The sequence below is a fragment of the Gobio gobio genome, assembly GCF_949357685.1.
Source record: "Gobio gobio genome assembly, chromosome: 21".
In the NCBI taxonomy this organism is placed as follows: domain Eukaryota; kingdom Metazoa; phylum Chordata; class Actinopteri; order Cypriniformes; family Gobionidae; genus Gobio; species Gobio gobio.
The window spans coordinates 27,892,974-27,907,499 of record NC_137117.1 but is presented as its reverse complement, the minus strand read 5'-3'; the positions used below and the strand labels follow the sequence as shown (position 1 = coordinate 27,907,499).

The window sequence follows — 14,526 nt, the reverse complement described above, 5'->3', positions numbered from 1 at the left end:
CAAGAACGAATCGTCGAGCTGTCTGACAAGAAACTCTTTGGGAAAGTCACTGCGTATATTTGTGCAATTCCTCCCTCCCAGAAACATTACATTTATGCAATATAATCACGTGACATGGATTCAGAAGATGGAGGCGTAGGCTATTACATAATTAATTTAATTCTAACATACAGGAGCCTACTATAGTGAAAATGCTTCTATTTAGTATATTTCTAATAGGCCTACAAATATATCCATTACAATATCATTGACATAATTTGAGAGAAAATGGAAATTGTAAAAATCTTAGTATTAAAGTTCGATCTTCTTTGACTTTGAGGACAGCGGCACTCCAGCTGCATGGCCTCCACAAATTTGTGAGAAACATAATGCATGATTTGACAGAACATCTGACAGCTGTACAAAAAGTCACATGACCAGTTTCACAAATGTGCTTATTTGATTATTCACCTCGAAATATAGTAAAATTATATATTTGTTTCAAGTTTTAAATGAGCCAAAATCCTAAACCATGTCTTTCCAAATTTAAATTACATTTTGAATCAAAGATTTTCAATGTGACCCCACAGTATTTTAAACAAACTTTTTTCAATAAAAAGTAAAAAACAACATATCCATAAAGTGTTGTTATCAGCTTCTCATGTACTGATTTATCCAGTTTTACTCCTATTCTGTCATACTTCCTCTACTGTAAATATCATACTCTTTGAAGCGAATATAGTCTTTGAGACTGGCAGGCAGAGGCAGGAAACTGATAAAAACTGGAGCCCTCAGACGCAAGCGACCCAAACAATCACGAATCTTCAGTCTGCAGAGATGCTTCAGGCTTCGAGTGTTTTCTGATGAAAGCAGAAAACATACATTAATATATTTTGAAGTGCTGCGTTTCAATCTATTTATCTAATCACTTATGACAAGTATAGCACAGTGCATTTGAGAACTATACATCAGGGGCCAGTTGCATAAACATAAAGCCAATACTGTGTCTTAATTACTAGAAGTTAGTGTAATCACTCTACTTTTCGGTATCAAATTAGACCAATGTACATTTTTATGTAACTGACTTATGAAAAAGTTATGAAGTCTTAATCCTCACCTGTCCCTCGCACTCGGTAACCAATCAGTCCCTCGTAAGTCAAAATGACATAAAGCCCTAAAATGATACTTTGCGTGGGGCATGACCAGAAAGCTTATGTCAATAAAAAAAAAAGCTTTATTTTTATTTACTAGATTTTATCGGTAATATAATTTAACTTCACATTCATTCAATTATATTATATTATTAAATTATTAAATTCAAAATAACTCAACATTTCTAAGGGGGTCAAATTGGGGGACTGATTTGTTACTTTTTTTTTATTTCAACCACATAAACTCCTCTCATCCAGACAATTTTTTTGTGTGTATTCGTGGCTCAAGTGCAACAAAAGTCCTAGGGTCTTGTAAAAATTGAGTGTTCATTGGAGTGGTCCATTTCATTAATTTCGGGTCAAAATGACTAGAGGGACGGAAAAAATGAAGACTAACTTGTAAGACTATTAGCAGTTTATGCAGCCAGCCCTTCTGAGAAATTCATGTTAAAGGTTTTCTGAATCTCAATCGCAAGATGTGACAGGAGACTCACCTTGAATCTTACATATTTCTGGCCACTGTTTTTGCTCAACCAGAACAGTCTTCAGTTTGGAGCAGAGAGTCACATGATCAACATAATCCAACATGATTCTCACTACTTGGGCTGAGATGTGCTTGAGCCAGTACACTGTGATCACCTCACAGAACTGCACAAAAATAAGTTTAGATTTATAAAGGGATCACCCAAGAATGAAACTTCTGTCATCATTTACTCATCCTCATGATGTTACAAATATGTATGACATTCTTCCTTCACAAAAGAAGAGTCTCATTCTTTTTTCTGTTTTGTTTGTTTGTTTTTGTGGATAAAATGAGTCAGTGGGGTATAATTTTATTTGGACCCTACATTCTTCATAATATCTTCTTTTGTGTTTTGCAGAAGAACGAAAGTTACACTCTAAACATGTGAGGTTGGTAAGATTTTTTTATATTTTTGAAAAAAAGTCTCTTATGCTCACCAAGGCTGCATTTATTTTGATAAAAAATACATTTAAAAAACAGTAATATTTTTTGTGAAATACAGTATTATTTAAAGTTTATATATATATATATATATATATATATATATATATATATATATATATATATATATATATATATATATATATATATATATATATATATATATATATATATATATATATATATATATATATATATATATATATATATATATATATATATATATATATATTCCTGTGATGCAAAGCTGAATTTTCAGCATCATTACTCCAGTCTTCAGTGTCACATGATCCTTCAGAAATCATTCTAATATGATGATTTGCTGCTCAAGATTTCATATTATTATCAATGTTGAAAACAGTTGAGCTGCTTAATAGCTTTGTGGAAACTGATAAGTTTTTTTTCTTCTTCAGGATTCTTTGATGCAATAGATGAAAATTATAAATATCTTTTCTGTCGCTTTTGATAAATTGAATGCGTTCTTTCTGAATAAAAGTATTACTTTTTTTTATAAAAAAAAAAGACTGACCCCAAACTTTTGAACAGTAGTGTTTGAAATGACGTGAAGGTGAGCAAATGATCACAGATTTGTAATTTTTTGGTCGATAAAAAACAACATCAGATCATATTCCTTGATACAGACACATCAACTGGTCTTACCACCACGTCTTTGATGACAGAGGCGCTCCAGCCCTCATAATCCACAGGCACATGTGAGGCCTGTCCGTACGGACAGTCAAAGCAGCGTTGCACATCATAGCCATTATTGAGTAGCATGCGCAGCATCACCTCATCCTTTAGTGCGTACTGAAGGGCGGAAGGGAAGTGGGTGGTGTTGACACGGGAGTAGTAGTTTACGTTAGCACCGTAGCGTAGCAGAGTGTTGATGAGCTCGTAGTTGCCCAGTCGCATGGCTACCTGCAGGCAGTTGACTGGGTCTTGATTGGGCATGGCTCCGGCCTCCAGAAGCAGCCTAGCTGACTGGACGTCATTATTCGATACAGTGAAGAACAGCGCTGACCTGCGCTCGTCCTCATAGTTCCTGCGCACTCTGGGGTGTAACATGAAGTTAGGGTCAAACCCAGAGCTCAGGAGCAGATCCAGGCACTGCGAGTGACCGCCTGCCGCGGCAGAGTGTAAAGGGCTCATGCCGCTCTCTTTGATCACCTCTTTCTTAGTCACTGGGATCAGCTGCTCCAGCGCTCTATGAAAGACACAAACAGATTTTTCTGTGACTTCTGGTTGGATCAAGGGTAAGCACTATGTTGATTAACCCATCAGTGAGTTACTCACAGTAGATGCCCGCGGTAGGCTACACGGTGGATGGGCAGATGGCCTGTGTCGGTGGGCACGTTGGGATCAGCTCCATACTCCAGCAGCAGTGAAATGATATCAGGGTTTCCAGAAGCCGCAGCATCGAATAAAACTGAGGCTGAACCTGGAAAATGAGGCTTGGACCACACACTGGCCCCTGAACATGAGCGGATTAAATATTATTAGAAGTGGTCAATGTCCAGCAGACAGACAGATAGCAGTAAAAAAACACTAACTGAATCAAGTCAGATAGGCTACTGAATTTCTAGCCACAGACACATTTCAAAATCACCTTTCTGAAGTAGAACCTCCACAACGTTAAAATGTCCAGCTTGAGCCGCAAGTCCTAAAGAAGTATGTTCACAGACATCAATGGCATCTGGGTCAGCGCCAGATTGTAGGAGCAGGTATACAAAGTTGTCCAAGCCAAGCACGGAAGCTTCATGCAGGGCGGTTCTTTGAAGACTTCCTTTTTGGTCCACTGTGGCATTGTAGCGTAGCAGCAGCAGAGCCAGGTCATACTGGTCATTCTTTACAGCTGGAAAAAAGTTAATTTATGTATTTAGTAGTACTTGTGTCAAATGCAGTCTATCATCTCTAATAAAGGATGCAATGATGTTAAAATTCAGGCTTATACCAATAACTGTTTTCATGTTGTATACTTAAAAAAAAAAAAAAAAAACTAGTTTCATAACAGTTTTCGACACTACTTTGTCTAAATACATTTAAAATAAAACGGTAACACTTTACAATAAGGTTCATTAGCTAAGATTAGTTAACTACATTTGTTAACATGAACTAATAACGAACTGCACTTATTTATCTTTGTTAATGTTAATTTCAACATTTACTAATCCATTATTAAAATCTTGTTAACATTAGTTACTAACATGAACAAACCATGAACAGCTGTATTTTTATTAACTAATGTTAACAAAGATGAACTAATGCTGAACAGATGTGTTGTTCATGGTTAGTTCATGCTAAATAATGCATTAACCCTTAAAGACCTAGAACATTTTTTGGGGGTGCCTGACTTGCCTCTACTTTTCTTAGTTTTTCTCACCCATTCTAATAGTTAGCATCAAGTGCCATATATCATTTTAAACAATTTTAAACCATTTTAACCTGACGTTTCCATCTAGCTCATTTGAAATCCCAATTTTACATGTATTTAGTCTGAGAATGGATAAAATTAATATAATTTTAAGAAAAAAGGCAGCAAAAATGAGGTGTTTTTACTGTGAACTCAAACAGAACTTCATGAAGTTTGGATTTTTTTCTTTAGAAAGTTAGACTTGGTTGTTTTAGACTCCCAGATTAAATTTTGTCTACATGTAACAATCCCTCAGCAAGTTATAGCCATTTATTATAATATTATTCTAGGTGTTTTTGAGTGAAAACAGGTGTATTTAATTTACTGACAATGTAACCTTATTGTAAAGTGTTACCAATAAAACACTAAAAATCAATCATGATTTTAAAATCAAATTCATCAGTGGTTATCAACCTTTCCAAGGTCCTCAATTGTCCCCAACGACATTCAAAGGATTAATGATCAGGATTTAAAAAAAAAAATTTTTACTCACAATTTCTACCCAATGAAATGTTGTAGAGCCTGGCATAACTGTATATTCATTATAAAAATGCCTACCATGTTTTAAGATATTATTCATTAACATTACTTTTTTCACGTCTATTAATCACACTTAAAAGAAATAAAAATTAAGTTAGTTAAATAATGACAATCATTTTGATTTAAATTACATTTTAATTTAATTTAATTTAATTTGAGTCATCTTGATGCCCTAAGTTTGCTGAAGCCCTCTAGTGGGCCACGGCCCCCTGATTGAGAACTTCTGCTTTAAGTGAAGTGATCACACAACATTATGCTACAATATGAAAAATGTATATGTGGAGTCAAGAGAGAGAGAGAGAGAGAGAGAGATTTACTAAAGATTACATTTTAATAGTGTTATTAAATTAGTGTTTTTTAAGTATTCACTTTAAGTGAGCATTAGATGACAGCATAGGTCATCTAAATGTAAAAATATAGGAAATGGGTATGCAGAACTTAATTAATACAAATAATTAAAAAAATATCTAATATTCCAGTATATTGTGTGGCTTAAACTGTATATTGTGCATCCCTGGCCTTGTCTTGGTGCTAAACTTACTTAATACTAAAGGAATACACTGAACTGCAGAATGTCATTTATCATTTATCCGTATAACATGAATCAAAACAACAATGCGACTTAAATCTCTGCCTTGTGGTTCTAATCTTAAATGTGTGCTTACAGTAAACAGTTCGCTATAAATAGCACTGTGTTCCACACCTGCAACCAATGCGGAGTCATCATCCTCGTTTTTGCAGTCAGGGTCACAGCCGTTCTGCAGCAGGAATGTGGCATTCTCTCTGAGGCCGTGGAAAACAGCGAGAAACAACGGAGTCTCCCCTCTAAGAGTACGGCACTGGCCTGACCCCTGAGGAGAAGCTGAATGAGGAAGCCTCATTAAGAAATAATTCAACATGGTTTTGGGGGGTTAGTGAGGTAACTATAGATATATCTCATGGACCTGCATAAGTGATCTCCAGAATGCTCCTCTTGTGTTGCACCGCTGCCTCATGCAATGGGATCCAGCCCTTGTTGTCTGCGTTAGACAGAGCCTCTTTACGCTGCACCAGGACCCTCAAAGCATCCTCATTACCTGGAATGAACGGAAGACGTCACAACTTCTACAGAGGAACACTGAAAATGCTCATGAAAATTTTTGGAGGATTTAGCTCTTACCAGCTTGTATAGCAGTGAAAATTTCCTCATGGTCAATGAGGTCTAATGGATCACTGCTGAGGCACATCAAAACAAAATGTTCGATCATGAGACACACACTATTAGTGCATTAAAATGGTGGGATTTACCTGTACCTGGTAGATGAATCAGCATGTTTGCTGCACTCCAATAGACTCTGTTCAATCATGTACTGAGTGGCCTCATCTTCATCCTCATCCCAGTCATCCTCCGCAGCATCATACACCTCCTCCATCTTTCAGTAATTTACTAATTTGGCAACCAAAACCAGAAAATGGCCTTACAATGTTAATTTTTTTTTTGTTTATCAGTATACACTCACCTAAAGGATTATTAGGAACACCTGTTCAATTTCTCACTAATGCAATTATCTAATCAACCAATCACATGGCAGTTGCTTCAATACATTTAGGGGTGTGGTCCTGGTCGAGACAATCTCCTGAACTCCAAACTGAATGTCAGAATGGGAAAGAAAGGTGATTTAAGCAATTTTGAGCGTGGCATGGTTGTTGGTGCCAGACGGGCCGATCTGAGTCTTTCACTATCTGCTCAGTTACTGGGATTTTCACGCACAACCATTTCTAGGGTTTACAAAGAATGGTGTGAAAAGGGAAAAACATCCAGTATGCGGCAGTCCTGTGGGCGAAAATGCCTTGTTGATGCTAGAGGTCAGAGGAGAATGGGCCGACTGATTCAAGCTGATAGAAGAGCAACTTTGACTGAAATAACCACTCGTTACAACCAAGGTATGCAGCAAAGCATTTGTGAAGCCACAACACACACAACCTTGAGGCGGATGGGCTACAACAGCAGAAGACCCCACCGGGTACCACTCATCTCCACTACAAATAGGAAAAAGAGGCTACAATTTGCACAAGCTCACCAAAATTGGACAGTTGAATACTGGAAAAATGTTGCCTGGTCTGATGTGTCTCGATTTCTGTTCAGACATTCAGATGGTAGAGTCAGAATTTGGCGTAAACAGAATGAGAACATGGATCCACAATGCCTTGTTACCACTGTGCAGGCTGGTGGTGGTGGTGGTGTAATGGTGTGGGGGATGTTTTCTTGGCACACTTTAGGCCCCTTAGTGCCAATTGGGCATCGTTTTAATGCCAAGGCCTACCTGAGCATTGTTTCTGACCATGTCCATCCCTTTATGACCACCATGTACCCATCCTCTGATGGCTACTTCCAGCAGGATAATGCACCATGTCCAAAGCTCAAATCATTTGACAATGAGTTCACTGTGCTAAAATGACCCCCACAGTCACCAGATCTCAACCCAATAGAGCATCTTTGGGATGTGGTGGAACGGGAGCTTCATGCCCTGGATGTGCATCCCACAAATCTCCATCAACTGCAAGATGCTATCCTATCAATATGGGCCAACATTTCTAAAGAATGCTTTCAGCATCTTGTTGAATCAATGCCACGTAGAATTAAGGCAGTTCTGAAGGCGAAAGGGGGTCAAACACAGTATTAGTATGGTGTTCCTAATAATTCTTTAGGTGAGTGTATTATTCACCATTTATACCCAGAAGGGTAAATTTGCCACCACAATAAACGGACGGGTCTTATATAGGAAAACATTGTATATTATGTAAATTACAACTAGCATCCTGCTAGCTTGACTCTATTCAATGTTAAGCACATTTTTTACAAGAGACCATTGTACATGCAATGCGAGCATTGGTTTACAATAGCCGGAGCTGAAAATATCTGCTCTAGTTTCAACTGATCTGGCTTGAATTACAAAAGGATGTAACCGGCACTCGAAACTCTGTGGTTGTTGCTTTAAAATGTAAAATTCATATTTAAAATGAATGTAAAGGAATAGTAAGAGCCTGATAACTAGCTGCTTTGGAACTTCATTTGTTAAATGACTGTCTAATATTACTTTGAGAATGTTTTGTAAACATGCAACACATCCCATGCAATCTATTTATGTAGCTAGAGTTTTCCAGGAGGAATAATCAGTTTACATATGCTCAATTCAAAGGCAAATGTTCATTCTACCTTGAGGCAACAGGAAATGTTGAAAACAGTCGTGGCAGTTGTATCTGTACTGTGTTTTTGGTCGCTTTACACTCTATTTATATCCCTGCATGGTTAAAAATATTCGCTCATGGGGCCTGGGCCAACCAACCAACACCTGGCTTTGACCCACTGCAGTCAGTCTTGCAATTCTACCCTACCAAACAGCTGACCTGAGAGTTAATGTTCTTAGGAACATATGCAATAGGCCACGCTTTATCTTGTATTCCGTTGCCTATTTTAATTGAACCTTCACCACACAGCTTGAAATTCACAGTGGACAGAAGGCATATACTCTCAGACAAACAGGAAGCTGTGCATTGATTAATAAAGCAAAACCCACCAGAGACGCACATTAACACTGATGTATGAATTATTAAATCACAACAGAATTTCGTTTTACAATATTCCTTTGTACTTAAAAGCAAGAATATAATATATTCACACTCTGATCCACCCTATTCCATTCAATCCTAAAGTTTAATGTACAGTAATGTAGGCCAGTTTGTCGGAAAGCAAACAAATATGTCCTTTTAAGCACTAAGCTACATTTGCTAAGAACTTAATAACACACTGAAATATATAACAATCTCTCCCTGAGTTGAAAATATTTTAGTATATTAATATAGACTGTATCATGGAGAAATGTTTTATGTTTACCGAATTGTTTCTACAAAATATAAGCATTTAAGTTTAGCATTTTTTACAATTATGCATAATATAATATATCCTAATAATTTGTCCTTGTGGAAGTTGCATTTATTCGAAGTATTATTTTAATGCATTTAATCCATAATGTTTTCAGTTATGGACAGTATAGAAGATTACAACAAATATATAATATTACTGGACTTTCAGTGTTCTTTAGATCTTATTAAAATTCTATACTGAAAAATTATTTTACCTGCCTCGTTCTCATGGAATAAAAGATCAATGTAGATATTCTAGAAGTACTTGAAAACCACAATGACATGGTAAGAGCACAATCCTATCGAATTATGACGGTGTTTGTTAAAAAATATTTAAAATCAATTGCTGAGATAATCATTTATTTAATGGACACAGTGGAAAATCATAAAAGCCGTGTGTGAGAACAGTAAATAAAGTGTTGGTTCAGAAGTCAAAGGGGTTTGGAATCAATCATCTAGTTGACAAAGCAAAGCCACGCCTCTCTTGATCCAGTGCTGAGGACGCTTGCTTGTTTTGAGCATCATGCTGATGACGAAGTTGGTTGAATGGCCAGTGGTGGACAGCGTACCTTTACGCTCACTGGTCTTGTACAGGGGACACACATAGATGCTGTGGGGGTTTTCCATGCCCTTCTTGTCTGCTAAAGACAAATTGAGAAAGGTTGCTGAGCAAAGTAACAACAAAAGCATGAGGTGATAGATATAGACGTATTTAATAATTATCACATAACATTTATTATCTTACTTGGTTTGATCCAGATAATAGGGACTGCATCAAATAAAACTTTTGGATACTGTTCGGCCAACACTCCACTGCAAGGAAAAACATATTTCATTAAAATATAGTTCAAAAAGGATTATTTCCAGCATCTTGCCTCTCATCTCTTGCCTTTTTCTATCCCACCGAGCGCCATCCAGGAAAAGGCCATGAATGTAGACTCCATCTTCAGGAGATGAGTCGGAGGTGTCGAATGGCAGAACCTGAAGCAATAAAGAACAAAATGTAGCTCTCAAATAGTCTCTTTCTGATGAATGTACTCTAAAACTGTTGCAGCAGAGGATACCTCATAATTAAAGCCAAGCATGTCAATAGGGATGGAGTACTTCCTGGCGTAGTTCTGCAAGGCTCCTGTTATGAAAGCCTGAGTGAAGAAAAACCCAGACAACCAGAACACATGGGGCTTCTGGGTGTCATACCACTCCTGGAAAACAATAAGACACATTAACAAAGAGAAATAATATTTTTAAAGTTAAATTTACTTGATTTGACAAAAAAAATACAATAAATATTGAAACATTATTACAATTTAAAACAACTATTTTCTATTTTGAATACATTTCAAAATGTAATTTATTCCTGTGATAACATAGTTGAATTTTCAGCATCATTACTCCAGTCTTCAGTGTCATTTTTTCAATTTCTTTAAAAAAATTTCAGCTCAATTTTTTTTTTCACTTGTCCCCCTCAATCGCAAAACACCATCAGGGTAACACACATGACTAAAATAATGCAATAAACATTAACTAAATAACATAAAATGTAACACAAAAACACACTAATGTACATTACTGATAACAAAAATCAGAAGAAACTAAATTATTTCTAAAAATATAATATGTGATGTATAACGCAAGGATTTCTGGGAATGCCGTTTGTTACTGTTTTGTTTTTTCCCCCGTAAATTATCTAGTAATTCATTGTTTTTACTTGCAGAAAAAATACATTTGACAGTATTTGACAGTAAAATTAAATGGAATGTGATGTTAAACCCTTTACAGGTAACTTACAAACCAATTAACATGTTACAAACATTTTTTACAGTGTAATTTCAAGTTACACTTTATTTTAAGGTGTCTGTTACAATGTAATTATACATTTAAGTACTGAGTAATATTAAGTAACTACGTGTACTTAGGATTAGGGTTTGGTTTTAGTTTAGGGTTAGTTTCATGTAATCATTCATAATTTATAGTTATAGTAACTACATGTAACATATGTAAAAATGACACTGTAAAATAAAGTTTTACCCAATTTTCACAAGTTGTCTGATACCTTTGGCCTCTGTGAGGAGTTGTCTGTGTGTGGTCACTGACCTGCAGAAATTTGAGTCTGGCTAGGAAGTCGGTGACATAGCTGCCCAATGGCTTGAGACTGGGATAGGAGCATTTGGCCCACTTTTCTGGCACTTTCCCCACCAGCAGACTGCCAGCTATAGCCTCTAGCTCTGCATCCATCACCACCAGCCCCTTAATGGCCTTTATCAGGTTCTGCAGACTCACACGTATAGTACTGCTCAAACTGAGAGAAGAAAGTACACAGAAATGATTGAATAAACGTCTTCAAATATGAATTGTTTCTATAGACATTTTGGATCCAAAATGAGCTCTGAGGACTCACTTGTTATACCGCTGCATCTCCTGCACAAGCACCGTATTCATGCTCTCTTCATAACACACAGGGAATTTGACAAGGGCAGACTCAATGTCAAAATTACCTGGAAGCTGCATGACCGAAATCAGAACGTCAATAAATCGCTGGCACATTTGCAAATAACTTTTTAACCCAATAACTATTTCTAATCCTAAGAATGATGAGTTACTTTAGACAGGATGTCATTAGCAATGTCCAGTAGAGTGGTATCCCCGCCAGAGCCGCCCCCTCCCTTTGAGCCACCACCCTGGGTCAGGATGAGGGAATCAAATAGTAGTTTTGTCTGTTGAAGGTCTTTGGAGATGTCCACATTCTCGTGCATGCCAAACACCTCGGGATGCTGGGTAGAAGGCAGGTTCTGTGGAGCATATGCAATATTATCATTGCTTCATGAGAGTTTGAATATAGTCCGAGGTCAGCAGCTATCATAACAAAGTCGTACCTTGATAAACTCCACATAGTCTTCATATATGGACTTCGGAGGTGCATGATAATTGCCACTGGGGGAGAAGGAGTACCGTGGGTGGTCAATAATGTCTTTGTTGTAGAAGTCAGCGAGGATTGTCATGAGGAGGCGACGGTCCCAGTCATCTGTTACACGTCCTCCATAGTTACACTCTCCAGTCAGATACGTGATGGCCTCAAAGGGAACCTCCTGGTACTCATTCACAAAGAGCTGAAGAACAGAAAGTAAATTATACCTTTTAACAATCTTTGTTCAACAGATTTCAACTGTTATATTAAGGTCACATTAAACTGTCTAGGATACTTTTTCATGCCTTCATTTTTGTATAGATTTCATTATTATACTGGTAATACTTTTTTTGATGGTCCCCTTTAGACATTATGTTGACTATAAGTAACGTTGAATCTACATGTCAGCTAACTCTCATTAGAATATTAGAAGAGTATTAGTAGACTGTCTACTTAATATCTGCTAACACTTTATTTTGATGCTCCCCAAAAGACATTCTACTGACTATAAGTAGCTTTACATTCTACCAACCCTAGCCCTAACGGTCTACTAATAAATACTAATTGAAATAAAGTGTATCATTATTTTATTACAAAATATTTTTACATTTTTGAACACTATGATAATATGAACAATGAGTTAAATAAGCATACACCATTACAATATATATTGTGTGGAAAAATAGTTTGGGGCCAGTAAGATTTTTTCTTTAAAATAAATAAATATCTTTTTTCAGAAACAACTAATTAAATTGATCAAAAGTGACAGTAAAGACATTTATAATACTTCATTTGGCTGTTCTTCTGTGTCATGGTTTCCACAAAAAAATATTAAGCATCTAATCAGCATATTAGGAATGATTTTCTGAAGGATCATATGACACTGAAGACTGGAATAATGATGCTGAAAATTCAGCATTGCATCAAAGGAATACATTTAATATTTTAAATAATTTTAAAATATTAATAATAAATGCAGCCTTGTGTGAGGATAACACAACTCTTAAAAAACATTTTATAAAATCTTAATGGCCCAAAACTTTTGAACGGTACATAACTTAAATATAATTTGAATAATAATATAAATTTCCACAATACCAAACAAAAAGTGACCCTAAATTTAGTACCCTTGGTGTACATTAAGAGCTTGAAATGTAATATGGGACATATTATTTAAATGAATTCAGGACAAATAAAATGCTTGTTATGAAATTAGACAATAGAAAGATAAACGAGTCTGGAATTTTATTAATCTAAAATTAATAAAGTACATTTTCATTTCCAGCAGAGTGCTATTAAACACAATAAATAATGTGGTGACACTGTGGTGAGAATTCAGGTGCTTTACCTGCAGCTGTCTAATACTAATGCGCAGATCTGACTCGTTAAATCCATAAGGAATGTTCCATCCCAATGGCCCAAACTTTTTCCTCTCCTGGACAAGAGCATGGAAGAAGCAAACCCCGTACAAGAGCTTCTCCCAGACCTACACAACAGCAGTCAGTAATAAAATTATCTTACAGAATATCCAAAACATGAGGGAGATTCACCATAAGACCACAAACAGTTACTGTACTCACTGGCTCTTTATTAGGACAGGCTGCAAAAAACTCAGGGTCAGAGATGGGGTCAGAAATATACGACTGCAACAGATTTAACCTCAAGCCAGTTGGAGGCTCATTGGTCATCTTCACTCCATTCTGCAAGATGGTCACTGGAAACTAACAGAGCAAACAGATTATATCCTTCATACAGGACATACTGGAACATAAAGAACTGATTATACAATAATTATAGTTCAAAGTAAAGTGTCTACTCAGAAGTGTACAGTATGTGTACCATGGGTGATGGGTAGCTGGTGAGCCAAAGACGGAAGTTTGAATGGCATGAGTCCGGGGAGAGGTCCTCACAGATCTTCTCCAGAGTGGACATCCAGGACACGGCCAGGTGGCAGTTCTGCAAGCACACCCAGGTGCCCTCCTTCATGGCCGAGCGGATCATCTTCACTGCTATGGGACCCTGGCCTTGTCCCAGAGAGATGGATTTAAATTGGGAACCACCCATGTTCTTATCATTGGCAAATTTCAGCAGACCTAAGGAAAAGGCAAAAAAGTGTTTCAATGTAGTATTTGACAAGTTTAACACGAAACTGATATTATACACCCCCACCAGGGTTTGCCAAACCTACTTAATTTTAAGAAAACTAATTATGAATTTACTTACAGACGTAATCAAATAATATGTGCTATAAACACAAAGATGTCTTTTCCATCTTCTATATTCTAGATATACATTCACACATATCCTGCATTCAGTCTGCACTATTTACTAATTGTCAACTACATTTGTGTCAGATGGATGTCTTTGTTTTTCAATGACTCTTGCTTTTTCCTTAGTGGAAAATTAAGCATACTCTAAATGAGAGAAATATATTGTCCTATTTAAGCTGGAGTGATTCAAAAAACTCACTAGCCATAGGATCTGCTCCAGGAGAGAGAATGAACACCAGTGGAATGGTGCAGTTGGAGTCACAGTAGCTCTTACTGAGGTCAAACGGAGGTGGTTCAACAAATCTCTTTCCCAATTTGTCAGTCACAAATTTGCTGATTGCTGGCTCAATCTTTGAGGAAAGGATAAAGTCAAATTAAAATAGCTATACCTATGATAAGAACAT

At 36.7% G+C, this 14,526-nt stretch overlaps 2 protein-coding genes across 3 annotated transcripts in view; both read right to left on the bottom strand.

Annotated features, from left to right (window-relative positions):
* Positions 1-20: 20 nt before the first annotated feature.
* asb14b (ankyrin repeat and SOCS box containing 14b) lies at positions 21-8,314 on the bottom strand. 2 transcript variants are annotated; one of them, XM_079802488.1, is made up of 10 exons: positions 8,241-8,314; positions 6,338-6,470; positions 6,204-6,259; positions 5,989-6,120; positions 5,748-5,906; positions 3,701-3,946; positions 3,388-3,565; positions 2,755-3,298; positions 1,625-1,778; positions 21-839 (listed from the first exon to the last, which is right to left on the bottom strand). In XM_079802488.1, the coding sequence occupies exons 2-10, from the start codon at positions 6,454-6,456 to the stop codon at positions 667-669; spliced, it is 1,761 nt and encodes a 586-aa protein (XP_079658614.1). In that variant the 5' UTR covers positions 6,457-6,470; positions 8,241-8,314; the 3' UTR covers positions 21-666. The 2 variants fall into 2 exon arrangements, with proteins under 2 accessions (XP_079658614.1, XP_079658613.1); XM_079802487.1 differs by having other exon boundaries at positions 40-839; positions 6,332-6,470.
* Positions 8,315-9,375: 1,061 nt separating this feature from the next.
* The window catches only part of dnah12 (dynein, axonemal, heavy chain 12), a 30,180-nt gene continuing 25,029 nt past the window's right edge, over positions 9,376-14,526 (bottom strand). Inside the window, exons 63-74 of the mRNA XM_079802539.1 lie at positions 14,322-14,472; positions 13,692-13,945; positions 13,433-13,573; positions 13,201-13,338; positions 11,821-12,054; positions 11,548-11,736; positions 11,346-11,449; positions 11,042-11,246; positions 10,012-10,149; positions 9,837-9,928; positions 9,674-9,760; positions 9,376-9,557 (exon numbers count right to left, since the gene is read on the bottom strand). Coding sequence (XP_079658665.1) covers positions 9,395-9,557; positions 9,674-9,760; positions 9,837-9,928; positions 10,012-10,149; positions 11,042-11,246; positions 11,346-11,449; positions 11,548-11,736; positions 11,821-12,054; positions 13,201-13,338; positions 13,433-13,573; positions 13,692-13,945; positions 14,322-14,472 — 1,896 coding nt within the window. The 3' untranslated portion in view covers positions 9,376-9,394. The remainder of the gene's footprint in view (positions 9,558-9,673; positions 9,761-9,836; positions 9,929-10,011; positions 10,150-11,041; positions 11,247-11,345; positions 11,450-11,547; positions 11,737-11,820; positions 12,055-13,200; positions 13,339-13,432; positions 13,574-13,691; positions 13,946-14,321; positions 14,473-14,526) is intronic.